The 22,760-nt window shown below is 51.6% G+C and overlaps 2 protein-coding genes across 2 annotated transcripts in view; one reads left to right on the forward strand and one right to left on the reverse strand.

Annotated features, from left to right (window-relative positions):
* The window catches only part of TANC2 (tetratricopeptide repeat, ankyrin repeat and coiled-coil containing 2), a 136,341-nt gene extending 120,733 nt beyond the window's left edge, over window positions 1–15,608 (forward strand). The window contains exons 22-28 of the mRNA XM_066336714.1: window positions 716–891; window positions 1,663–1,795; window positions 2,349–2,378; window positions 3,265–3,356; window positions 4,841–4,987; window positions 5,972–6,072; window positions 8,018–15,608. Of these exons, the coding sequence (XP_066192811.1) occupies window positions 716–891; window positions 1,663–1,795; window positions 2,349–2,378; window positions 3,265–3,356; window positions 4,841–4,987; window positions 5,972–6,072; window positions 8,018–10,007 (2,669 nt within the window). The 3' untranslated portion in view covers window positions 10,008–15,608. The remainder of the gene's footprint in view (window positions 1–715; window positions 892–1,662; window positions 1,796–2,348; window positions 2,379–3,264; window positions 3,357–4,840; window positions 4,988–5,971; window positions 6,073–8,017) is intronic.
* A 993-nt stretch (window positions 15,609–16,601) lies between these two features.
* On the reverse strand, window positions 16,602–18,327 carry CYB561 (cytochrome b561). The gene is made up of 5 exons (XM_066337002.1): window positions 18,112–18,327; window positions 17,835–17,933; window positions 17,661–17,764; window positions 17,420–17,577; window positions 16,602–16,815 (listed from the first exon to the last, which is right to left on the reverse strand). Exons 1-5 carry the CDS (start codon window positions 18,311–18,313, stop codon window positions 16,617–16,619), a joined length of 762 nt encoding a protein of 253 aa, XP_066193099.1. The 5' UTR covers window positions 18,314–18,327; the 3' UTR covers window positions 16,602–16,616.
* Between the last annotated feature and the right edge of the window lie 4,433 nt (window positions 18,328–22,760).

The raw sequence follows: 22,760 nt of genomic DNA on the forward strand, positions 1-22,760 counted from the left end.
AGTGGAGTGTTCATTTAAAGCTGCTGTTCAGCTCTCCTATCGGTATCCATATGCTGTGTGGAGCAATACTGACCTGTTGGTACGGCAGCGCCATTTCCTCATCCAAGAAAACGTCAAGTCCCCCTCTCCTAGGCTTGTAGTTGGCAGTAGTATATCCCACAATGTTATATTTATATTGGGTAAAGTTCAGGGAGAAATACTGCTGGAAACTGTGTACTTTTGGGTAAAGGGGAGGGGAGTGAAGAAGGGAAAATATGTGCTTTTTTAGAAGAACTGAGCTGAATAGACTTAATTCCCCATGGTGACCTGCTGAAACAGCAAAATAATCTTCATTTCTGACTCACACAGGCTGGAATGGGGTTAGATTAAGTAAAAAAAAAAAAAAAAAAAAAAAAAAAAAGGTTAAAAAGATGATGTCTCAGATGAGCGAAGTCAGATCCACTGTGCTGCTCAGATGTTTGCCAGGAAAGCCCACAGAGGTAGGCGTGAAAGCGTTTGCATCTCGGTGTGAATCAACTTATACACTAAGTTCCCATCAGTGTATTTGAAGTTTCCACAGAGGGTGGGATCTGTGGTGGGAAAAACATTAATAAAGGAATTAATAATTATGTACAGAGCTCTCTGAAAACAAGCTGTCATTGCTGAGCAGGTGTTTTGTGGTAAACCGTGCTAAACAACGTAGAGCTCTGAAGTGAAGTGCTGCTTGTTCTTTTAGGTGCCTCCATTTCTCTGATGGACAAAGAGGGCTTGACAGCCCTCAGCTGGGCCTGCCTGAAGGGCCACCTGCCCGTGGTGCGTTCCCTGGTGGAGAACGGAGCAGCCACAGACCACGCAGACAAGAACGGCCGCACGCCGCTGGACCTGGCAGCGTTCTACGGCGATGCTGAGGTGGTGAGTGGCCTGGGGATACCCCACAGAAAATGGGCACTTGGTGTAAAATACATAAAATCCTACAGTTCAGTTTGATGTAGCAATAAACACGTGGAGTCCTGGCCCTCCACGTTGGAAGGTGCTTCCCCAGAAGCTGATCAGAGAATCCCAGAATAGTTTGAGTTGGAGGGGGGCTTAGGAACCTGGCCTTGAACACTTCAGGGGATGAGACAGCCAAAACTTCTCTGGGCACCCTGTGCCAGGGCCTCACCACCACTTCAGGGACAGATTTCTTCCCAATATTCAGTCAAAACCTACTTTTCTTCAATTTAAAGCCATTCCCCCTTGTTCTGTCATTCCAGGCCCTTGTCTAAAAGTCCCTCTCCAAGCTCTTTAGAGGCACTTTAGGTACTGGAAAGGGCTCTAAGGTATTCCTGGAGCCTTGCCTTTTCCAGGCTGAACCATCCCAGTTCTCCCAGCCTGCTTAACAGAGGTGCTCTAGCCTTTGGAGCATCTCCGTGGCCTTCTCTGGACTTGCTCCAACAGGTTGATGTCCTTCCTGTGCTTGGGACTCCAGAGCTGGATATAGCCCTCCAGTCTCACTGGAGTCCAGAATGGAGTAGAGGGACAGAATTCTCTCCCTCAACCTGCTGTCCACAGTTTACCCTCAGACCCCATGGAGGTGCTTTTGGCCCAGGCAGTAGAGAACGAGCTTCTGCTGATCCTACATCCCCACCAGTGTGTGGGGGTCTCACCCAGGAACAGAACTGACTGTTGGGCTTCTCATTGCAGGTTCAGTTCCTGGTGGACCATGGGGCCATGATCGAGCACGTTGACTACAGTGGGATGCGGCCCCTTGACAGAGCAGTGGGCTGCCGCAACACCTCGGTTGTCGTCACCCTTCTGAAGAAAGGGGCAAAGATAGGTAGGAACAGGGGGACACTGCCATCGGCTCTGTGCTCAGGCAATACTCAAGCAGTGAGGCTAGTGTCCTAAAAAATACAATTATAACCCAGAGGCAGCTTCAGCCCTAGCCACCGCTTCACACTTGGAAAGCAGGTGGCAAGTCAGAACTACTTGGTTCTCTTTAGTAAAATGGGGAGTTGGTTTTTTTTCCTGTCATATTACTTAGCAAAAGTTAATCAATAAGCAACTGTTTCTTTGGCAAGGTCTTTCCTCTGGTAATGCTTTTTCTGTCTTTACTAGTCTGAGTTGCCAGGTGTACTCTGTCCATGCCTTGCTGTGAGCTGCTGCGTTCACTTGCTCTGTGTATGCTTCCAGACCTCAGTGTACCTGCACTGCGCCACACAGCTGCTCACGTTATGTTTTCCTGTGAAAGGGGATTTTGCTGGTGCATTGGCTTCCTCGCTGCCTGCCTCTCACAGCTGCTTTTTCCTTTCTTTTTTTTTTTTTTTCACCTTCATCCATTTTTTTCCCCCCTCTCTCCTACAACTTCTTGTTTTTTCCTTTCTTTGAAGGTTGTCAGACGTTACCGAGTCGCCCACGAGGTATATCTCATTGCTGTCAGCATCAGCTTCGATCTGATAGCTTTGTCAGCCTTGCTTTCTCCTGTTTGATTTAGCCTGCATGCATCCCCAACACCTCTAATCTTTTAATTTACCTCACCTTCAAATAATTTTTTTATGACTGTTGCAGAGAATAACTTGAACTCAAAAACTAACCTCCTTCCCCCAAAATGTACTGAATCTATTTATAGAATATCGTTGACTTACTCTTCACTGACACTAATGAGCTGTCCTCAAATTTTTGCCACCCCTTCCCTCCCAATATTAGTCCTTGAGATACGAGCTGGCTCTGCAGGGTGGCCCCTATGCAGAGCCAGTGTCCACAGCCCAATGATGCCTTTGGCACCAGCAGCACTTATATATGACCTTTCCTTTGTCATTTTTTCTGCCTTAATGGATTTTCTACTCCAGTGTTTCACATCTTGTGATGCTGAAAACCACAATCCACTTAACCACAAACCACTTATCAATAGTCAAACTGCAAATTCCCTAGTACACTTCCAGAGATTTCAGTTTAGAAATGCTTTTATGTAAGCACTCTGATTTTTCCTTTAAATACAGTTTGTTTCCCCCGTCTTAGCCTGTTCCACATTCAGCACTGCCCTCTTGTGGAAACGGCTCCATCCTTTCCCAGACCATTTGGCTTAGCCTTAATGACTGCAAAAAAAAACCATTGCAAAGGGGATGACATTAATTTAGGTATCAGAGGAATTGTCAGCTCCATCCTTTGGAGCACTCTGCCCTTTGACCATGCCAAGTTGTTCTCTCCAGCAGAAATTCCCACCCCAGGGTATTTTTTTCCACCCAGCTTCCTACCACCCTTGCATTGTATGAGTTCTTTACCCATCATGCATCCTGTACACTACAGGTCCAGCAACTTGGGCAATGGCAACCTCCAAACCAGACATCATGATCATCCTGTTGAGCAAGCTGATGGAGGAGGGAGACATGTTTTATAAGGTGAGAAGGGTGGGTTTGGAACATGGAACAGATGCAACTTGCAGCATCACTTGATGTGAGGTTTTGGCCATGTTAGGTCAGTAGTTGGTCCTCCTTAAATGGTTCTGTGATTCTAATGCTGCTGCCTTAACCCATGGCAAGTAAAAGCTCCCACGCACAGCATCCCTTGTGTTCTAAACTTTTTGGTTTTGGTTAGTGGGGCTGGTGAAGGGGGAATTGCTTGCCCAGATCTGTAACAAAGCTGAAGCAAAGCCAAGTTGCTCTGGATTTGAGCCAGCACTTCATTTCCTCTTTAAAAGCAGCAGGACCTAAGTTTTTGTTGGGAGTGCTGCTGCTATTGCATCAGGTCTGGCAGTCTTGTCATTACCTAGCAGGCTCACTGTTGGGGATCAAGGCAGTGGGATAGAATATCCCAGAAAAACTCCTGGAATAAACTTCATGCAATAAAAACGGATTTTCAGGATACAGCTGACTTTCTCATGTCCTTTGGCTCATGAGAGACATTCCACTATTACAGTTGGGGAGTCTTTTTTTGCTCTGTGTTTGTGTTAAGCCTATCTTTAAAACCTGGGGATTTGCACACACGTAGAAAATGTGCAAGTACAACAATGATTCACTGTGAGGCTCTAAGGGTGAAGTAGAAAATATGCAAAGCTGGCATTGTAATAGAACTTATGTGCCAGAGATACATGATACAGCTGATAAACCTGAGTCTACAGGTTTTTAAAACTCCCTATTCGTAGCTGCAAAATTTATGTCTGCATCATGAGGAACTGTGTGTGTCCTTGATCCCATCCTGCCCTCTTTCTCTCACCCTGCCTGCTGGCTACCCCCCCTCAGGGTGCACATCGTCCCATCCCAAAATTAGTTGCCCAAAATAGCAGAGATGAGTCACCTTTGAAGGTGACTGTTGCATACCAATAATTATAAATGAAACCCAGTTAACAGACTTAGATGTAGAGTTTTAAACATCTGAAGTCCAGGGAGGTGAATCTCACCCTGTTTGTCCAAGTTCAGAGTCACGGCAATGCTGTAACATTTATCTTTGCTATTGCAGAGGCTTCTCTGAGCCCCAGAGCTCCACCCAAAGTCCCACAATTTGTGTTCCTTACCCTCCTGGATGTGTATCAAGCTTTGGGTGGAGAGTGTTTTCCAGAAATGGGTAACTGATCACCCAGCTCAAAAGACCATCCAGCCAAGAACCAGATGGAGTTGTATCAAGTTAACACCATTTCTCCACGTTTCCTGCTGTAGTGTGACAGCTCTGTATGAAGTGGGAGATCTCAACTTGCACAAGGCATCTGCCTTTCCAGCTCAGGTGTTCCCTTGATCAAATGTTTTGCCCTTCCTTTCTAGGAAAGAGCTAAGTAGTGAAGTTGTGCTTCCTTAGCCACCTAAAACATTGGTGGGGCTGGTGAGTGAATTCTCTGCAGGAAAGTAAACTCAACCCAAGGACAAGTTTTGACATGTTTTTCTTCTAATAGAAAGGTAAAGTGAAAGAGGCTGCCCAGCGCTACCAGTATGCTCTGAAAAAATTCCCCAGAGAAGGGTTTGGAGAAGACCTGAAAACCTTCCGTGAGCTGAAGGTGTCACTGCTCCTCAACCTCTCCAGGTGTCGAAGGAAAATGAATGTAAGTGTCCCCTCTTTTCATGGCCTTAAGCAAAACTCGACAGCTTTGTGCCTCTGCAGAAATATGTCCACCCCTAATCGTGCTTTGGCCTCTCAGATCTCTCCTCTCTGTAACCTGGTCGTCCTTCACAGATCACTGACATTTTATAATTCCAAAGCAGTAGTGATTTAGTATGCATTTCAGATTATTAAAAATTCATTGCTATGTTTATAGCTCTTTGAATATTTTATTACTCCCTTTTGATGATGATGTTCACATCGTCACATGGGGGTGGAGGCATTTTCCAGATTTCTGGGGCAGCAGTGAGGAGGAGCCAGGAGATGTGCTCCTTTGAATACTAATTAATTTCAAATGAAGGAGCATATGCTTAGGGGGTTAGCACTTCCCCAGGGCAGTGACTCATCCAGAAACACCTCCACAAGACTCCCTCTCATCTCAGAACTTCCAGATCCCTGTCACTCTCCCCACTGCAATCTGGCAGCATCCAGCAACCAGCTTGTGCAGATCCCTGTTCTGCCAGCCTTCCCTGGAGTGCAGGGGCTTTCAGTTCCACAAATTAAAGTCCTCATAAACTCAAAACGTGACATTGCTGAGGTCATGAGCCAGCAAAGGTTACCCTGGAGGGGAAGGAGCTTTTGGGACACATTCATTTCTTTTTCTGTGAGAAAGAAAGATGAAAAACAAGGGGATTAAAATCTTAATGCTGGTGAACAAACACAGTTTGGAGAAAAAGTGTGAACCTTCTCGTTAAATCAGCCAATATACAGCTAATCAACTCCAACTCATCCTATGTTTTAAGGACAAGATTTTTGGTTTATCATTAATGGGGGAATGGCAGGTTTGAAATATTCCAAGACCATCAAGTTTTCCATGCAATATGGAAAAAAACTAAGTCCATACTAAGTTTGTTTTATTCCCATGATGCATATATTTTTATTTCTAAATGTATTCAGTTACTTACCTGTACACCTATTCAAATGACAGGATTTTGGAATGGCGGAGGAATTTGCCACTAAAGCACTGGAGCTGAAACCGAAATCTTACGAAGCTTACTATGCAAGAGCAAGGGCTAAACGCAGCAGCAGGTGAGGAGGGACAGAGAGAGGAGTGTGAGGGGCCAGCCTCTGTGAGCCTGTCACATCAGGTGTGGGCACCCACCGAGCAAAGCCAGGCACTGCCCCCATGGGAAGAAATGGCCAAGGAATGTTAATTAGTGAGATCACTTCCTGAACTCCAAAGTAATGCCCTCCCCATTTGGTGGTTTTTGAGTCCAAATGTTTTGAGAGGTTTGTCTTAGTGGAACTTTGGACATCTTACAGCACTGGAGACCTGTGCACCAAAGTGGGGTGTTCTTTTTCAAAGTACACTTTAGTTTGACCACAACTTAGACTCAAAGCAGAATATGAGTCATGGTGTGTGTTGTGCAAGAGGGAAGACTCATTCATCACAGTGGTCTCCCCTAGCCTTAAAATCTGTGCATCTCTGTCCTGCAGCCCTTTCAGCCCTTTTTCTACTGACCAGATGGACAGTGGCTGCAGGCAGGCACTGGCCAGGGAGCCTCCAACCAGAGCCTGTGCCCAGGGCACTGCAACCAGCTTATGGAGAGCTGCAGAAGAGGGATCTCCCTTGTTCACCTACCTCCCTGAAGGCTAAAAGATGCAAGATTAAATCCATTTGCAATTCCTAAAGGGCAGCAGGGCTGCTTGGGAGTCCTGTTCTCAAGGACTGAGCACCTAGCCATTGCATCTCTGTTTAATTGGCAGCCAGAAATGTCTCACATGGCAGTGCAGGTATGTGAGCCCCTCTGTGCAAACTTCCCAGCTCAGCACACCACCACATACTGGAGGAAAGTGTGGAACTGGGCCCCTGGCCCAGCTGGTGCAGGTCCACCAGGTCTTGATGTGAGAGGTGAAGCTATAACCTTCTGTTCCACAGAAGAGCCCTGCAAGCTGAGCCATACACAATCTCATGCTTTTCCTTTACGGGTTTCCTTTCCACTGTTGCCAAAACATTATGAGGAACCTTAAGACCCATGTTCCTCTCCAGATAATATCAGCCTCCCACATACCAGTGTCCTTTTCTCCCTGGGTCTCTCAAGCAGAAACTGTCACCACTTTGGCTTTGCTTCTCCCTGTCTTAGTCTATGCCCAGCAGCACCCCTAGGGTCACACAGCTGGTAGAAGAGGAGGCCTTTCCTTATTCCACCTGATCTTCGATGTACAAAAGATCAAGCTGGTGTTGGGAGGTGCTGGGGGGGATCACAGATGGAGAGCTTCTCCCCCATCTGGGTAGGTTTTCCCAGATCACAGTCATGTTCAAACACAGTTTTGCTCCAGAGTGAACAGTGTCCCTGTAAATGACAACCCCCTTCCCAAACCTCCACCTCCCTCTTACACCTCCTAGGCTGGCCTTTCCCTCACAAAGGCTTCCCTGGGCTCACAGCCTCTGGCACATTGCTTGATTGTTTCATTCCAAAGATGTTATCCAAATCCACTGAAAAATTGGAGAGACAAGCCTTGCCCAGAGCGCTGACCTATGGGAGCCCCTGAGCTCTGGAACCAGGCCGGGTGCTGTGTGGTCTTGGCATCAGGCAAAAGTTAAATTTTCACTGGTGTAAGTGGTTGTAGCTCTGTCAGAGCTTGTTTACAGCAGTGGTGAGCTGGACTTATGGTGATCAATGCATTGGTGTCCCTTTTGCTAAAGCAGAGGTGAAGCTCATGGTGATGCTCGGGAGAGTAATTAATTAGCCCCTAATGTAAGCTGCAGAGGCAGCCGTGTTTGCTAGTCTGTCTGGGTTGTGCCATCCTGGGGCTGTGTTCCCTTCTTCTCCAGAATTTTCCCACTGTTCAGATAACATAAATCCAAGGAGGTCCATAAGGCAGTATGTGAGAAGTGCAGCAAGTAGTAGCAATCACAAATCTCTCCTTCAGTAACATGCACAAGCCACTTTATTCCCCTGGAATCTCTGAAAACGGCTGCATTCAAATCCAGAGTACTTTCAGTTCTCATCTCTGTTCTTTTGTCAAACAGGCAGTTTTCAGCAGCCCTGGAGGACCTGAATGAGGCCATCAAGCTGTGTCCTAACAACCGTGAGATCCAGCGGCTGCTGATGCGGGTGGAGGAAGAATGCAGGCAGGTGCAGCAGCAGCAGCAGCAACAGCAGCAGCAGCAGCAGCTGCAGCAGCAGCAGCAGCCACCACCACCACTCCCAGCAGAGCCTGAACCCGAAGCCGAGCATGAAGAGCTATATTCTGTGCAAGATATCTTTGAGGAGGAGTACCTTGAGCAGGATGTAGAAAACGTTTCCATTGGCTTGCAGACAGAGTCCAGGCCAAACCAAGGGCTGCCCATCATCCAGAGCCCACCCCCGTCTCCGGCTCACAGGGACTCCGCTTATATTTCTGGATCGCCTCTTGGCTCTCATCAGGTCTTTGATTTCAGGTCCAACAGCTCTGTGGGTTCACCAACCAGGCAGGGGTACCAGTCCACATCTCCTGCTCTGTCTCCAACACACCAAAACTCACATTACAGACCCAGTCCTCCACACACGTCCCCAGCCCACCAGGGCTCCACTTACCGCTTCAGCCCCCCTCCCGTTGGAAGCCAAGGGAAGGAGTACCAGAGCCCACCACCGTCTCCCCTTCGCAGAGGCCCCCAGTACCGTGCCAGTCCCCCTGCAGAGAGCATGAGCGTTTACAGGTCCCAGTCCGGCTCCCCGGTCCGTTACCAGCAGGAGCCCAGTGGGGTCACGCAGCTCCCCGGCAGACCCAAGTCTCCGCTATCCAAGATGACGCAGAGATCCTTCCAGATGCCCCAGCTCCCCGTAGCCGTGCCACAGCCAGGGCTGAGGCTGCAGCCAGCCAAGGCACAGATCGTGAGGAGCAATCAGCCCAGCTCTGCCGTCCATTCCAGTACTGTCATCCCAACTGGTGCATACAGCCAGGTTGCCCACTCGATGGCCAGTAAGTACCAGTCATCATCAGGGGACATGGGGGTCAGCCAGAGCCGGCTGGTCTACCAGGGCTCCATCGGGGGCATCGTGGGTGACAGCAGGCCCGTGCAGCATGTACAGGCGAGTCTCAGCGCTGGAGCCATCTGTCAGCATGGAGGGCTGGCCAAAGAAGACCTTCCACAGAGACCATCCTCAGCATACAGAGGGGGGATGAGATACGGCCAGACACCTCAGATTGGGCGAAGCCAGTCCGCCTCCTATTATCCAGTGTGCCACTCGAAGCTTGATCTGGAGCGTACTTCCCTCCCCGCCAACCAGCTGGGCTCTCCAGATGTGTCTCATCTCATAAGAAGGCCCATCACAGTCAATCCCAGTGAAATCAAGCCTCACCCACCAACTCCGAGGCCTCTACTCCACTCTCAGAGCGTTGGCCTCCGCTTCTCCCCTTCCAGCAATAGCATCTCCTCCACCTCCAACCTGACTCCCAACTTCCGCCCCTCTGCCTCGATTCAGCAGATGGAGATTCCCCTCAAGCCAGCCTATGACAGATCGTGCGATGAGCTGTCTCCAGTCTCGCCCACGCAGGGGGGCTACCCCAGTGAGCCAGCCCGCTCCCGGACCACGCCGTTCATGGGAATCATAGACAAAACTGCTCGGACTCAGCAGTATCCCCATCTCCATCAGCAGAACCGGACCTGGGCTGTGTCATCAGTGGACACTGTCATTAGTCCTACATCTCCCGGCAATCTGCCCCAGCCGGAATCTTTTAGCCCACCCTCTTCCATCAGCAACATTGCCTTTTATAACAAAACCAACAATGCACAGAATGGCCATTTGCTAGAGGAAGACTATTACAGCCCCCATGGGATGCTGGCCAATGGGTCCCGGGGAGACCTCCTGGAGAGAGTCACCCAAGCTTCCTCGTACCCCGACGTCAAGGTGGCAAGGACGCTGCCCGTGGCACAGGCCTACCAGGATAACCTGTACAGGCAGCTCTCCAGGGACTCCAGGCAAGGGCAGACGTCCCCAATCAAACCAAAGAGACCATTTGTGGAGTCTAATGTGTAAAAGACATTTGTCAGAGTGAGACCCTCATGTTTTCAGCACACACTTCCAAGCTTGATTTCCATGCATACTATTATAATTATTATTATTACTATTATTATTTTTATTTCTCTTTGATAGCTACATGATCAAGTTTCTCCGGTACTTTATGTGGTGGTCAGACAGCCATGCACGTGCTCCAGCCCTTGTGTTCCCCAGCTGACTGTGAAGCCAACATCAGCCAAGCCAGTATCGTTTGCCCAATTCCAGCAAAGTTCCTACCAGGATATCTTAGACCATGGTGTGGGTTGGTCCAGAGATATCCCTACACAGCAGGAGGTAACCAGCTCTTTTTTGAGAGACAATTGCCTTGGATTTAAATTGGTTTCTTTTGTCTCAGTGATCTCTTATCAACTGTGATGAGAATTCCTAGGGAATTCCACAGGAGCCTTTCAAAAGGCTGCATCCACAGGTCCCCGTGCCAGCCAGGTGGTTTGGCTCTTTGCCCCAAAGAGCAGATTACCCTCAGTGATGTGATTTAACACCAGTAGCTATGCACAGCACCCCCAATACCCATCCTGATTCTGCTGGTTTACAGCACTTTCCTTCCTTATTTAACTTGTCATTGGCTGGAAGGGTTGGGGATCACACAGCACTTTGTTGCTTTCCAAGTACCTGTCATGTGCCCTCCACTGATTTCTTTGGCCTGGGGCATTGTACAAGCATTGAGGGATTAAGGTTGGCCCTTTATTATGTGTTTTAATCAACAAAGGGAATTAGCCAGGAGCCTCTTGTGCATTGCACCAACTTCTTCACACTGTTGGCAGACTGCACCTCACCCACAGCATTTGCATGGGACAAGTTAGTGTTGGGAACTTCTTCTGAGGGGGCTTTATAACTTGAAAGGAAGAGCAAAAATCTGACTTAGGAAATGGTATTCAAAGAGGAAAATTGCAATTCTGAATTTGTTTTTTTACATTCTTTTATTATGAGGATGTAGAACATGGCATGGTGGTCCCAAAAGAGGAAGGGTCCTTCTGCAGTCCCAGCCATGCAGCATCCCTTCGCTCTGGCTCAGTTCTGCCAGGGAGCAAGGGCTGTAGCAAGGGCGATGCTCCTCTAAGATCCTCTGTTCCCAAAATCCTAGAAAGGGACGCCATGTTCCATATCAGTACATGGTATGGACCATGTTTTGCTTTTTGAGAAGGTGTAGTTAAGAGAGACCTATTTATAATTTATTTATGTATCTATTTCAGGACATTTTCCAGTTCAGGTTGGGTTTTTTCCTATTATTTTTAGTTTTGTAATCAAATGTAAGCCACATCAAGACAACATGAAAAGCAGGGGCCGGTTCCAAAATCCTTTTTATAGGATTTTCAATAATCTTTCAATTGTTTGCTGAAAATTTCTTATGAGGTGGGGGCAAGAACTCTTTTAACGATTCCTTTATTCCTGGTGGGTTTGTAATCTGCCTTTTCTGTTCCGAGGGTGAAGGGTGGGATGACGGGAGGGAGAGTGATAACACTGTAGCTTGTTTTAAAGCAAACTAGTGCCTGTTGCCCAATGCCAAACCTCACTCATATCAACTCTTGGGAGTGATTCAGTGCTGAGCAGGGGAGCGATACCTCCAAAGGGCTACTGTGAATCGACTGCAAGATTTCTTGAACCAAATCACGGGCTCCAACCTCTGCTGGTGTGAGTGAGCATATCCCAGTGCCATCACTGCAGCTGCACCCATTCACATCAGCTCAGGACAGGGTCCAGAACTCTTTAAGCAAACCCTGGCTTTGATGGGGCTTTTTTTTTTCCCTGTGTGTGGCTCAGCACATCTTACTGCTATTTCGTTGCCTAATTTGCTCAGAGCAAGCTGGGACATGCACACATTGGGCCAGGGGAGGCTTGTGTCTTATAGACACATGGAGAGCATTTAGAAGCGGGGGTTCCTCTATGAGTTTTGGCAATTTTGGGGCTCTCTTGGGCCATTTGGTCTTTGTCATAGCCAGTATTTGGACTGAGGTTGGTGTTTTCTTCCTGGAGGTGCCACCCAATGCTGACTCTTTGTTTTATCCCAGGGCTCTGTAAAAGCAGGACGCTGGCTGGGACCCCTTCAGTGGGGCAGGTACCCCATGGGGATACCCAGCTTGGTTTCTCTCCTTGCAAATGGGGTGTGATGGTTTTCCTTCTTCCTCTCATTTTTTAAATAACATGCTGTGTATTGTAAAGAATAACCAATTTCTCCTCCACATCCTACACGCCCATAGCTGGGAGATGTATCCTGGGTCTGGAGCAGCATCAGTCACTTTGCTTAGTGCCTCCTACCCTCCAGCTTTCTGCCTGAGTGAGTGGCTTCCTATCTTTAGTTGCTTCTTTGAAAGGAAAAAGTAGCCCAGTTCAGCCCTGTCCCTGCTTTATCTAGCCAAGTGAGACATGCTGTGGGTGGCTCCTCTCCACTGCAATGCCAACAGGGTGGTCCAGGAGCAGTGCCTGGAGAACTGCCCATGCTTTGCTTTCGCCACTCGATGCCTTGTGCTCCCAGTCCTGTCCTTCAAAATATCCCCCCACAGCACTCCTGTGTGTAACTTTTCAGTTTCTGAAGATGTTTTAAGGGAAGAAAACAGCTCACGCTTATAACACAACCACAAAGCTGAAGAAAGCTTGAAACACTGCAGCATGCAGGTTTTTTCATGATTCCACGTGTTACATTTTCCACAGGATTCTTGCACTAATGGTTTTCCATCTGTTCTCTCTGTAAATGGGTGCACTTTACTGTTTGAATTTGTTACTATGATAAATACTGGATATTTAAGCGTGAGTAGTGTCTTCATTAGAAAAATAGCAAAACAGCTCATGTAAAAAAAAGAGAAAAGAAATTAAGCAATGAATCTCAACATTTATAGCACAAGAACTGACTCCTGTATATAAGCATCAACAGATTGAGTAATTTTTGAATACAAAATTATTTGCAGTGGTTTTAAAGCACTTCCCCGGCAATTCTCTTAGGGACAGTCGAGGCAGGATGGCTGCTGTGGCCACCAGGTGGGTAGGAAGCACATTTCTTCCTAGAAAAGCTGTTCTTGCTCAGTCTCCTACGTCTTCAAAGTTGTGATTTGGTCTTTGCATGAGGAAAAGCAGAGGTCATTCTGTGTTGTGCTGGCATGGCCCCGTTGTGCTTGGGGGAGCACAAGGTCAGATCTCACCCTGAGGACCCTTCATTCCCTTATCTTAGATCTAGGTCTGACAAGCCCAGGCCACGCTGTGGGATCACACTCAGTTTCAGACAGTGAACCATCCTGTACATCTCTGCTATGTATTTAATTACTTTTTGAGGAATAAAGATGCAGAACAATGGTGCCAGCTGGTGCCTTCATGCCCTCCAGATGCAGTGGTACCAGTGGCAAGCCCCATCTTTGAGCAAGTAGGATTTTGGGTCCACTGAGTAAAGCAGGTTCTTGATGACATTGAAACTCCACTTTTCATTCTTGGAGTGCACGGGGAGGGCAATGCCAAAAGTAATGCTGAAGCTGACCCCTTTCTTTAGCCAACCTTCCCACCAGGTGTTTCTCATCCTCACCTGTGGCTGTTCTGAGACCCAGGTGTGCCGCCACAGATCTGGAATCTTCTCTCCCAGCATCAGGTGTCTGCCCCATCCCTCCATGGGGGTTCATTGGCTCTCACTTTTCTCCCTGTGGTCCCAGGGGAGGGGACACCCACATGTTGGGGGGCTCTGCAGGGTCCCCCCAGCCAGTTTGGGAGTGGCATCGGAGGGCTTTGGACATAGCCTTGAGTGAGCATCAAAGTGCTTAGGAGGAGGAGGAGGGTTTTACAAAGACAGATCCTTTGAGATCTGTCTCCAAAGAAGGCACAGCCTGAGCTGCCTTCTCTGTGTCACTGTTTGGGAGGACACTGACAGTTCCAACAGTCTGAGAGGTGTCTGTCCATCTGTCTGTCTGTTGTGGCACCAGTGCCCAGCTGAGTCTGTCCGAGCACTGAACTTTTTGGTTATTTTTTTTTTAAACCTGGCTGTGAAGAAAACCGTGTGGCTGGTGTGAATATGTGAGCATGCGTATGCCAAACACCGGAGTCATGCTGGGATAAGGTCTGGAACCAGGGTGGGTAGTAAACTGGGAGCGATTCGGTCTCCTATACAAAGGTTGCTGTATATTCAGGGTTACCCAGGAGTCTAGCTAAAACCGAAGTACCAGCTCTGCCTTATCTAGAGAACCAAGCAAGCCAGCGTGCCTGCTCGTCCTCCGCCCTCCTCGCCCGCGGGGGTCCATAGTGAGCTGCCGCGAGCTCCTTGGTGCTTGTACTTGGTGTGGTACCTTGGGAATTCAAGGTAACTCTTCTACCGGGTTATCAGTGTTTACCCAAGGGCTTAGGGAAAGAGCTGCTGTACCTGCTGGGGCCTCTGCAGATCAATGCCTTCACCCCATGCCAGTTGCACTGCGCAGGCTGCTGGGGGGAGTGTTGGACACAAAGCACAATGGTCGAAAGTGAATCTGCGGGGTTTTTTCAGTTTTATGCGAATAATTGCTGGATTTTCATTCAATCAAACTCTTTTTTTCTAATACAAACCACTAAGGGCTCAATTCTTTAGCAAGATGCGTTCGTGTCCAACTCTTGACTATACAGCTGGATCTCACCATAACTGGTACAGACCAACCTGAGAGGTCACAGCAAGCACGGCCATCACGGGGAAGGCCAACAGACACTCAACCCACCAGCCGTATCCTGCCTCCTGCTCATTTTCTAGTGTCATAGTACTGGGCAGTCAGCAGCCAGGTCCCATCTGATGGGATCACATCCTGTGCTTGTGAAAACAGAGGGCTGCTTTGCCAAAAGACTTTGTCCCTTTGGGTGATGCTGTCCATGGACGGCTGTGGGGAGGCAAGTCAGAGTCAGGATGGGTAGGTGGGAAAGCCTCATGCCCATAGAGCTGGGTCCCCACAGGTCTGCCTTGCTGTGCACTGCTCAGCCAACCACTGAGAGCAGCACTGTGTACTACATAAAGTCCATTGTGCTGCTACACCAGTAACCCAGACACTCATGTGGACTCTGCCAGTACTGCAGGGCTCATCCCTGTCCAGCCTTTTCTTTGCCATAGTGTTGCATTCAGCATCCCATCTCCTGTCTGTCTTCACATCCAAGAGGATCTGAGTTGGGTACAAACACGTCCACTGCACCTGCCTTGTACAACTCCCCGGTTGCTATCCTCTGAGACACTTGCTGGGAAGATCTTTAAGACACTTAAATTTTCCTTTAGCTTTTCTATAATTCTGATGTAAAGGACTTTCTCTCTGTACAGTATATTATCCAATGCATGTTCTGTTCTCTCTGATATATTGAACACCACACAGTTGTGATATTGTGCAGTGGGAAGAGCAGCCCCTGCCAACAGCAGAGGCCTTCGCCTCTCATCTCTAAGGAAAGAAGAAAACATATTTTTTCCTTTGCTGTATTTGCTTGAGCAGAGTTTTCTTGTCTGTACATGTGAGCTGTGAGATAGATGTGAAAAGTTCAAAAGAATGCATTTCCCCTCCCCAATGTATACAGATTGTAATCTGTACAATGAAAACTGTATGTATGAAAAAATGTACTTATTTATAAATGGTTAACACTTGGAAAGGGTGTCTGGGCTGCTGTTTTTCCCACACTGGGGTCAGTGAAGGAGTGTTCTGATGCTTCTTGGTGTGGAAATGTTGGTGTGAGGGTTCGATCTCAAAGTCACTGCAATGGGGATGGGGACAGGGACCTGGGAACCATCAGGTGCAGGAGGCAACAGAGGCAGCGCTACTACTGCCACCAGCAAAAGGCATATAGTAATATAGTGGATAATAATTATAACACACAGGGCATGGCTAGACCTTGGAGATGTCCCCATGGGGTCCTCACACAGCCCCACTGAGGTCTGCAGTGCTGGATAGAACAATCCCACCCCTAACGCTCACCCACCCCAGGCCCTCAGGCAGTTCCTCTCCCAGCTGCCCTTGGCATGTGGGAACTCGAGGGTACCACAGAACTGTGATCTGGGGGGCAGAGCCAGGAGGAGAACAGGGTTAGCTGCAAACATTTATTAGGTCAGGAGCATCCACTGAGCAAACACATCATGCATGGGGAGAAAACACTTCAGACACGAAGCTGCTGAACCTGCACAGGCACAGGGTCACTCCGAACCCCCAGGGAGCCCTTTAGGGTAGCCTCTGCCAGACGTGGCCATGCTGGAGGGTGAGGGGCTGGCAGTGAGTGGGACATCCCAGTGGTGGCAAACATCCCCTCTGCCCGTCAGCACTGGGAGCAGGCTTTGGCCATCCACAGTGCAGAAATCTCTGCTCCCACTCCACCCCCAGAGCAGGGAAGAGCCTGGAGCCCCTCTCCTTTGTGCCCCTGCCAGCCCCTGCCCTGCTTACAGCACTGCCATTCCCACAGGGCTGGGGCGGCTTTGGGGGTCACCAGGGGCTGGACAGGGCAGAGCTTAGGGTGATTAAGGCCAAGCGAGGCCAAGTCCAACATTGCACCAAGCACGTCCTTCCCCAGCTGTCCTCATCACCCTGGGCTGGGCAGAGATACAAACCACCAGGGACAGGATGCACAGGAACATTTCAGACATCAAAAGGAGCCCAGGAGCTGGGGATGTCACTGGCTGCCACCACCAGGGCTCTCTCCCTCTGTCAGGGTCTTGAAGTCCATGGACAGGGCCAGCTCCTCTGCCAGTGGTGGGCGCTTCCACTCCTCCCGTGTCAGCACGTAGCCCACCACCAGCCCAAAGGCCACCAGAAGCACCCCCAGAGTGTTGGCCAGGATGCCCTCAGGCACAAAGTGGCTATAGGAATCACTGCAGGGATGGAAAAGGATGCTCAAGCCTTAAGAGATGGATGGCCTGTGCCTGTCCTGGCTGAGACCCTCTCCTCATCCTCATCCTCCAGGCACACACTGTGGGAAAGGTCCTTTTCCCCAAATCCCCAAATTAGAGCAAGAGAGGAGTGTTGGTGTTTTGCTCACTTTTAAGAGAGACACTCGGTGACAGCAGATGAAATATGGTGGCAGTCCTGTACTGGGGCCATAGGCAGCCCTGTACCCTCCCGGCTAAAGGTGCCCCATAGCCCTGTTCCCACAGTGCTGGGGCTGGAGGTGACCCCAGTGTGCAGCTGGGTCATCACTGTGTCCTCCAGCTGCAAGAGTAGAGGCCACAGAGACATGAGTGTCCTGAGTGGATCTGCAAACACCTAGGAAGTGGCACTGGGCATTTTATCCACATTCCAAAGAAAGCTGCTGCAGGGTCCAGCCCCTTGTCAACATCATCTGGTAAGTGACTCAGCAGCAGCAGAAATAAAGGCCTCGAGGGGAGATTTAAGAGCCACAGATTGAGCAGGGACAGGGGCATCCCTCTGCTGCAGGTTCTGGGGGGGCCACTCCCTCACCCCAGTTCAGTCACCCACCTGATTTTGAAGAGGAGCATCTCAGTAATGCCCAGTAAGCAGGAGGCAATGGAGAGGATGAAGAGGGTGATGCCAAAGAAGATGTGCTGGGGCTTGTACCACCCTCTCAGCGAGAAGGAGGCACTGGGGAACAGAAAGAAACCACAGCCCAGGAACCACTGCGGGGACACAGGGATGTCACAGGCACTGCAGAGTCCCTTCCCTCCCGGGGTGGGGGGGTCGGGGGCTTCCCACCCCTTACCTGCAGGAGGTAGAGCACGAAGGTGGCCATCCCACACCAGGAGTGCAGGCTGTACATGTCAGGGATGCCCTTAGTCCGGTGTGACTCGAAGACAGCGATGATGCCTGTGGAGAAGAGGCCATCAGCAACAGGGCTGCATCCTGCCCAATCCACCCAGCCCAGCCCAGCACTCACCCACGAGGGCAATGAGCAGCGCCAGGCCGTGGAGCAAAGCATGCAGTGCCTTGGTGGAGCGCTTGGCTTCATGCCTGAACACCCGATACACCAGGAGAGCTGCACAGAGAGGGGACATGAGCATCCTCAGGAGTCACCCAGCATCGCCCGGAGATGCGGGCACACCTTCCCCGTGTCCTTGGTCACCACTTTGTCCCCTTCATTCCCTGCCCGACCACAGCTCCAGGCTTTGGAGGCTGCAGCTGGGACAGGGCAGGTGTCCCGCCGTCCTGCTCACCGTCTCCTTGGAGGAACACCATGCCCAGGACCATGCAGAGAGGGTGCGCGTTGAACTGCAGGGGGCTGTGCCAGGCCACGCCGCCCCGGTAGCGGCCCAGCCAGGCACCTGTGGTGGCCAGGAGCGTCAGACCCAGCAGCTGCGACACGGCCACGTACGCCGAGAGCCCGGCGGGGCTGGTCGGTGGCGGGGCCCCATCCATAGCAGCCTGCAGGGACAGAGAGGAGGGGGCAGCGAAGCTACAGTGGCCCCAAGCGACAGCAGGTCCCCGCTGGCCGGAGCTGGGGTGGGGGTCCTGCTCCGAGCAGCGTCCGGCACCTCTGCTCCACCCTCACCTGCCACAGAGCCGGACGCTTCCTGGTCTCGCTGCGTCACCCTCACCTGGAGGTGGCTCCCAGCCGCCACGGCACACCCATCCCCGTGCTCCTGCACCTCGTGCCTGCTCCTGGACTCCTGTACAATCCTCCTGTCCCTGCCTGCCTGCTCTTGTCCTTCTTTCCAACCTTCCTGCCCCTGCCACCCTGCTCCGGTCCTTTTTCCCAACCCTCCTGCCCCTGTCTATGCCCTGCCTGCCCCATTCCTCCTGCCCCAGCCCTCCCACGACAACCGTCCCTGCATTCATACCCCTCCATCCTTGTTCTTCTGTGCCTGTCCGCACCCCATCCTTTTCATCCCCATCCCTCCAACACTGTTCCCCCCATCCCTCCCACTCCATGCCCATCCCATGTCCCACCTTTGCCCCCTCCCCAGGCCACCCACTCCCAGACCCCCACAACAACCCCCAAACCCTGAGAGGAAGGCAGCACAGGGAGAAGCCAGGGACCCCCTCCATGATAAAAGCAATGGCCCTTGGGGATGTGGGGCTGAGTGAGTATCTATGCTGGTGGAGGGGACAAACACATGGTGTCACCCAACCACAGCTACACCAGAGACCCTTCCCATGGCCCCCATAACTCACCTGCGTTATGCTTTGTGCTGGGTTATCCCTCAGCAGATCAGAGCCACCTCCACCACTGTCACAGCCACCTCTCCTCTTCCCTGTCACCTGGAGCCAGCAGATCCTAGTCCCCAGATCCAACGTCCCCCCTCTGCCCTGGCCCCCTCTGCACTGCCTCTGGGAAGGAGGAGCCCCCTGCCAGCTGTGGCAGATGGACCCACAATGCTGCCAGGACTGGGGGAGCGTGGAGAGGGGGAATGCATTAAGACCACGCACACACTTTATTCCCAGCCACCTTTATTGGATCAGCCAGATAAGTGGGTTAAGGGAATTGGTTTATCCCATTAAGTTGCACTGCAAAGGCCGCCTGTGTCCAGCCTCACTGCCTGGGGCCATGGGGTGCTCTGTGGGACGGTCAGGAGGACCAGGCTGGGAGGGCACAGAGAGAGGCACCGGCTCCCCTCATATCACAACAGCCAGCCCCAAACTCTCATCACACCAAGGGGCTGCTGGCACATTTTGGGGGCTGCAGATGAGGACCCAGATAGCCCTGTCCTGCCCTCTCACCAGAGGCAAATATCTGACCCTGCTGGCACTCACACAGGGCAAAGAGTCCCCAACAGCACTAAGGATGGAGGGACAGGGAATGAACACCCCCAACCACAGGGCCTGGCAGCAGGACACAGGAGATGCCTGTTCAGGAGCAGGATCTTCCGAATTGCCCACTAGCCACCAAGTGCTGGGAAAACTGGAGGTGGCTGGACTCTGTCAGCAGGAGCCGCCTGTTCCCCTCCCAGCCTCTGTCCCCACTGCACCTTCAGGCACATCCCCAGTTCCCTGGGGCATCCCAGGGCAAATCACGTGCTCCTTACTTTTGGTGGGCTGTTTTCTCTGGTTCATCTGGTCAACCCCCATGCCCTGGGCAGGGAGGATGCACATTCCACAGCCCGGCAGCCTCTCCCTATGGCCTCTGGCTGGGACTCCCCAAAATGCCAGGGGGGTCTCAGGGACTGTCTCTGCTCTCCATGGGGCTAAAGGTTCATGCAGGGGAGGGGATTCTCTCCAGTTCATAGCTGAGGGGGGTCTGAGTGACGTTTTGGGGGGTGGAGGCAGGCACCCACGCGGCTCCCCCATGTCCCCCAACCTACCTGCAGATGCCGTGTGGTGCTGCCTGTGCCAGGCCCAGCGGTGACAGTGCCTGAGCAGGGACAGGGCCACCGTTGGCACGGCAACAGAGCGATGACAAAGCGAGGGGGAGCTGCACCCTCAGCACCGCTGCAGAGGGAGGGTGTCACTGCAGGCAGCACTGGAGGCAGGGGGGCATCCTCACCAAATGGGGTCTGTGTATTCTGGGGACAGTCCCAAGGAGATGAGTCACTAACAGTGTGTATGACATCCCTCACCCCCTAGCTGTTCCAGGCACCCACCTGAGCCCCTGCACCCTGTGACAGCCCAGCCCCAAACAGGCCAGGATGCCCCAGGCCCTACAGGGTCAGCCCAAGGACTGTTCCCTGCACAGGGGCTTCGTCACCATTTAATTTGTGTTTGGGCCTTGCATGGGTCTGGCTCATCCCTGCACACTGCAGCAGCGCTGGAGTGACATCCTGGGAACCAGCATCCCTTGGCTGGGCTGGTGGATCAATGGCAGAGGGGTGACATGAGCCCCCGACCTCCAATTGCCCCACCGCAAGCTCTTCCAGCACTCGCTATGGAAAATCCCTGAGGGAGAAAAGGCCTGCAGACAGGCTATGAGCGGAAATAAGGAGAACTGGGGAGAGAGCAGGGTGTCTCCATCTCAGCTCTTCCTGGCCGAGTGCGGGCAGGTCCCCGCGGGTACCGCTGCGCATCGGGGCGAGCCGCACCCGCGGGCCACCCACACCCACGCCTCCTCCTCCGCGCCGTGTCCGTGTGTCCGTGTCCCTGTGTCTGTCGCGGTGTGTGACACCACTAGATGTCACCAGGAGCCCGCGGCGCGCAGCGCCCTGGGGAGGGACCGACCGCCCAGAGGCTGTGGAGCATCCTCGGCCCTGGATTCCCCGCAGGACGCAGAGAGACACCAGGCACCAGCGGAGGAACGGCAGCAGCCTTAGTGCTGGACCGCCAGAGAGATCCGGGGCATCCCTAGAGCCAGAGCACCCTCGGGAACCAGCACACCCCTATTCATGGCGGTGTTGGCAGCACCTTCTGCCCCTGGACCACCCATGGGAGCTTGGAGCATCCTGGGACATGGAGGGCTGGTGGGATCTGGGGCTCCCGTGGTGCAGAAGATCAGGTGTAACAGCCTCTATTGGCGTGGAAGGTTGCTCCCCCAGCCCTTCCCTTGGGCACTCGGGTCTGCTCTCATCCACACAGGGACCCACACAGTCCCAGCTGAGACCCCCACCAACATCCCCATTCCCTTCTCTCCCCCCGGCCCCCCAGCACAGACCTGTGCTATGGGGCACAAACCCCAGGAGCTGGGGACCCACAGCTGCCACCACGGTCTGATTCAGCAGAACTGAAACCCCAGAGCCTGATGGAGACCTGACACAGCAACAGCAAAGTCCAGGCCCTGCTGCAGCCCGGGACAGAGTCCCAGAGCCACCACCCGGGGAAAAGGGAGGTGAGGTACAAGATATGGGGTAAGGCGCTGCCAGAGGACTCACTGCCACCACCCGCCCTATGCCGAGGCTTTATCGCTGGCAGGAAAATTGTTTACCTGCCAGTTTGTTTACTGTGTCAGCTGCTCAAGCCATAAAAGCCACCATAAAGTGAAAACCTTCGGCCATGGGGCTGTGTCATGCCTGGGATGGGCTGGGCTGGCCGCGGGGCTGGGCAGAGCAGAGGGACTACTCCTCTCACCGCAGCTCAGGTCCGACCCTTGGAAAATCCACAAAGGGGATGAGAGCTGGGGATTCATCCTTTGGGATACTTGGCAAGACACAAAGCTTTGCCCTGATGAGAACAGCACTGTGTAACCCAATATCAATCAGGTTTAGAAATGTTTATAAACATGTGTCCAGCTGAACTATCTCAACTTCCAGCAGACAAGGAGAGAGAACAGTCCTTAGTCTTCAGGATTAAACAGAGGTGGATCTTGTCCCAGCCGTACAGCAGGAACGATGGCAGTGTTTGCTGAGGGGCCAGGGTGGCAGCCAATCCAGGGACAAACGAACCACTTCACATTGCCGAGTTCCTCTTACCAGGGAGCAGCAGCCATTTGTAACGAGCTCTTTAATTAAAGGCATTGCCAGGGGCATAATGGCTTTATTAAATCTGCCTGAGCTTTCCCTGAGCTAGAGGTAATGAAATCCTCCCAGCACTGCTGGGATGGGGATGTGTCAGGGACCAGAACCTGTGCTGCCTGTCCTGGTATGGAGCTGCAGGTTGAGGGGATGTTTGGGACTTATTGGGCTGCTCAGGGCTGTCCAAGGTCTCTCAGGGACATTCAAGGCTTCTCAGGGCTGCTATGGAGTGTTCAGGGATGTTCAAGGCTGCTCAGAGATGCTTGGGGGATGTTCGGGGATGCTTAGAGGTGTTAAAGGCTGCTCAAAGCTGTGCTTGGGACTGCCACAGCTTCCTTCAGATCAGTGAGTTAAGTGGCTCTGGAGATGCTGCTCCAGCTACCCAGCTATTGGCCGAGCCTGGAACACATTCCAGGTTTGTCCTAGGCTATCAAGAACCCAGGGATCAATAAGAACATAATCAACTAATAATTCATGGAAAAAACAGC

This window comes from Sylvia atricapilla, chromosome 27 (genome assembly GCF_009819655.1).
Source record: "Sylvia atricapilla isolate bSylAtr1 chromosome 27, bSylAtr1.pri, whole genome shotgun sequence".
NCBI lineage: Eukaryota > Metazoa > Chordata > Aves > Passeriformes > Sylviidae > Sylvia > Sylvia atricapilla.

Excerpts from the sequence above, each read along its gene's own strand:
- CYB561 (XM_066337002.1), bottom strand. The coding sequence starts at position 18,313 with ATGGATGGGGCCCCGCCACCGACCAGCCCCGCCGGGCTCTCGGCGTAC. Across the intron at positions 17,934-18,111 it reads GGTGTTCCTCCAAGGAGACG|CTCTCCTGGTGTATCGGGTG; the intron begins GTGAGCAGGACG and ends CTCTCTGTGCAG. Across the intron at positions 16,816-17,419 it reads ATGCTCCTCTTCAAAATCAG|TGATTCCTATAGCCACTTTG; the intron begins GTGGGTGACTGA and ends CCATCCCTGCAG.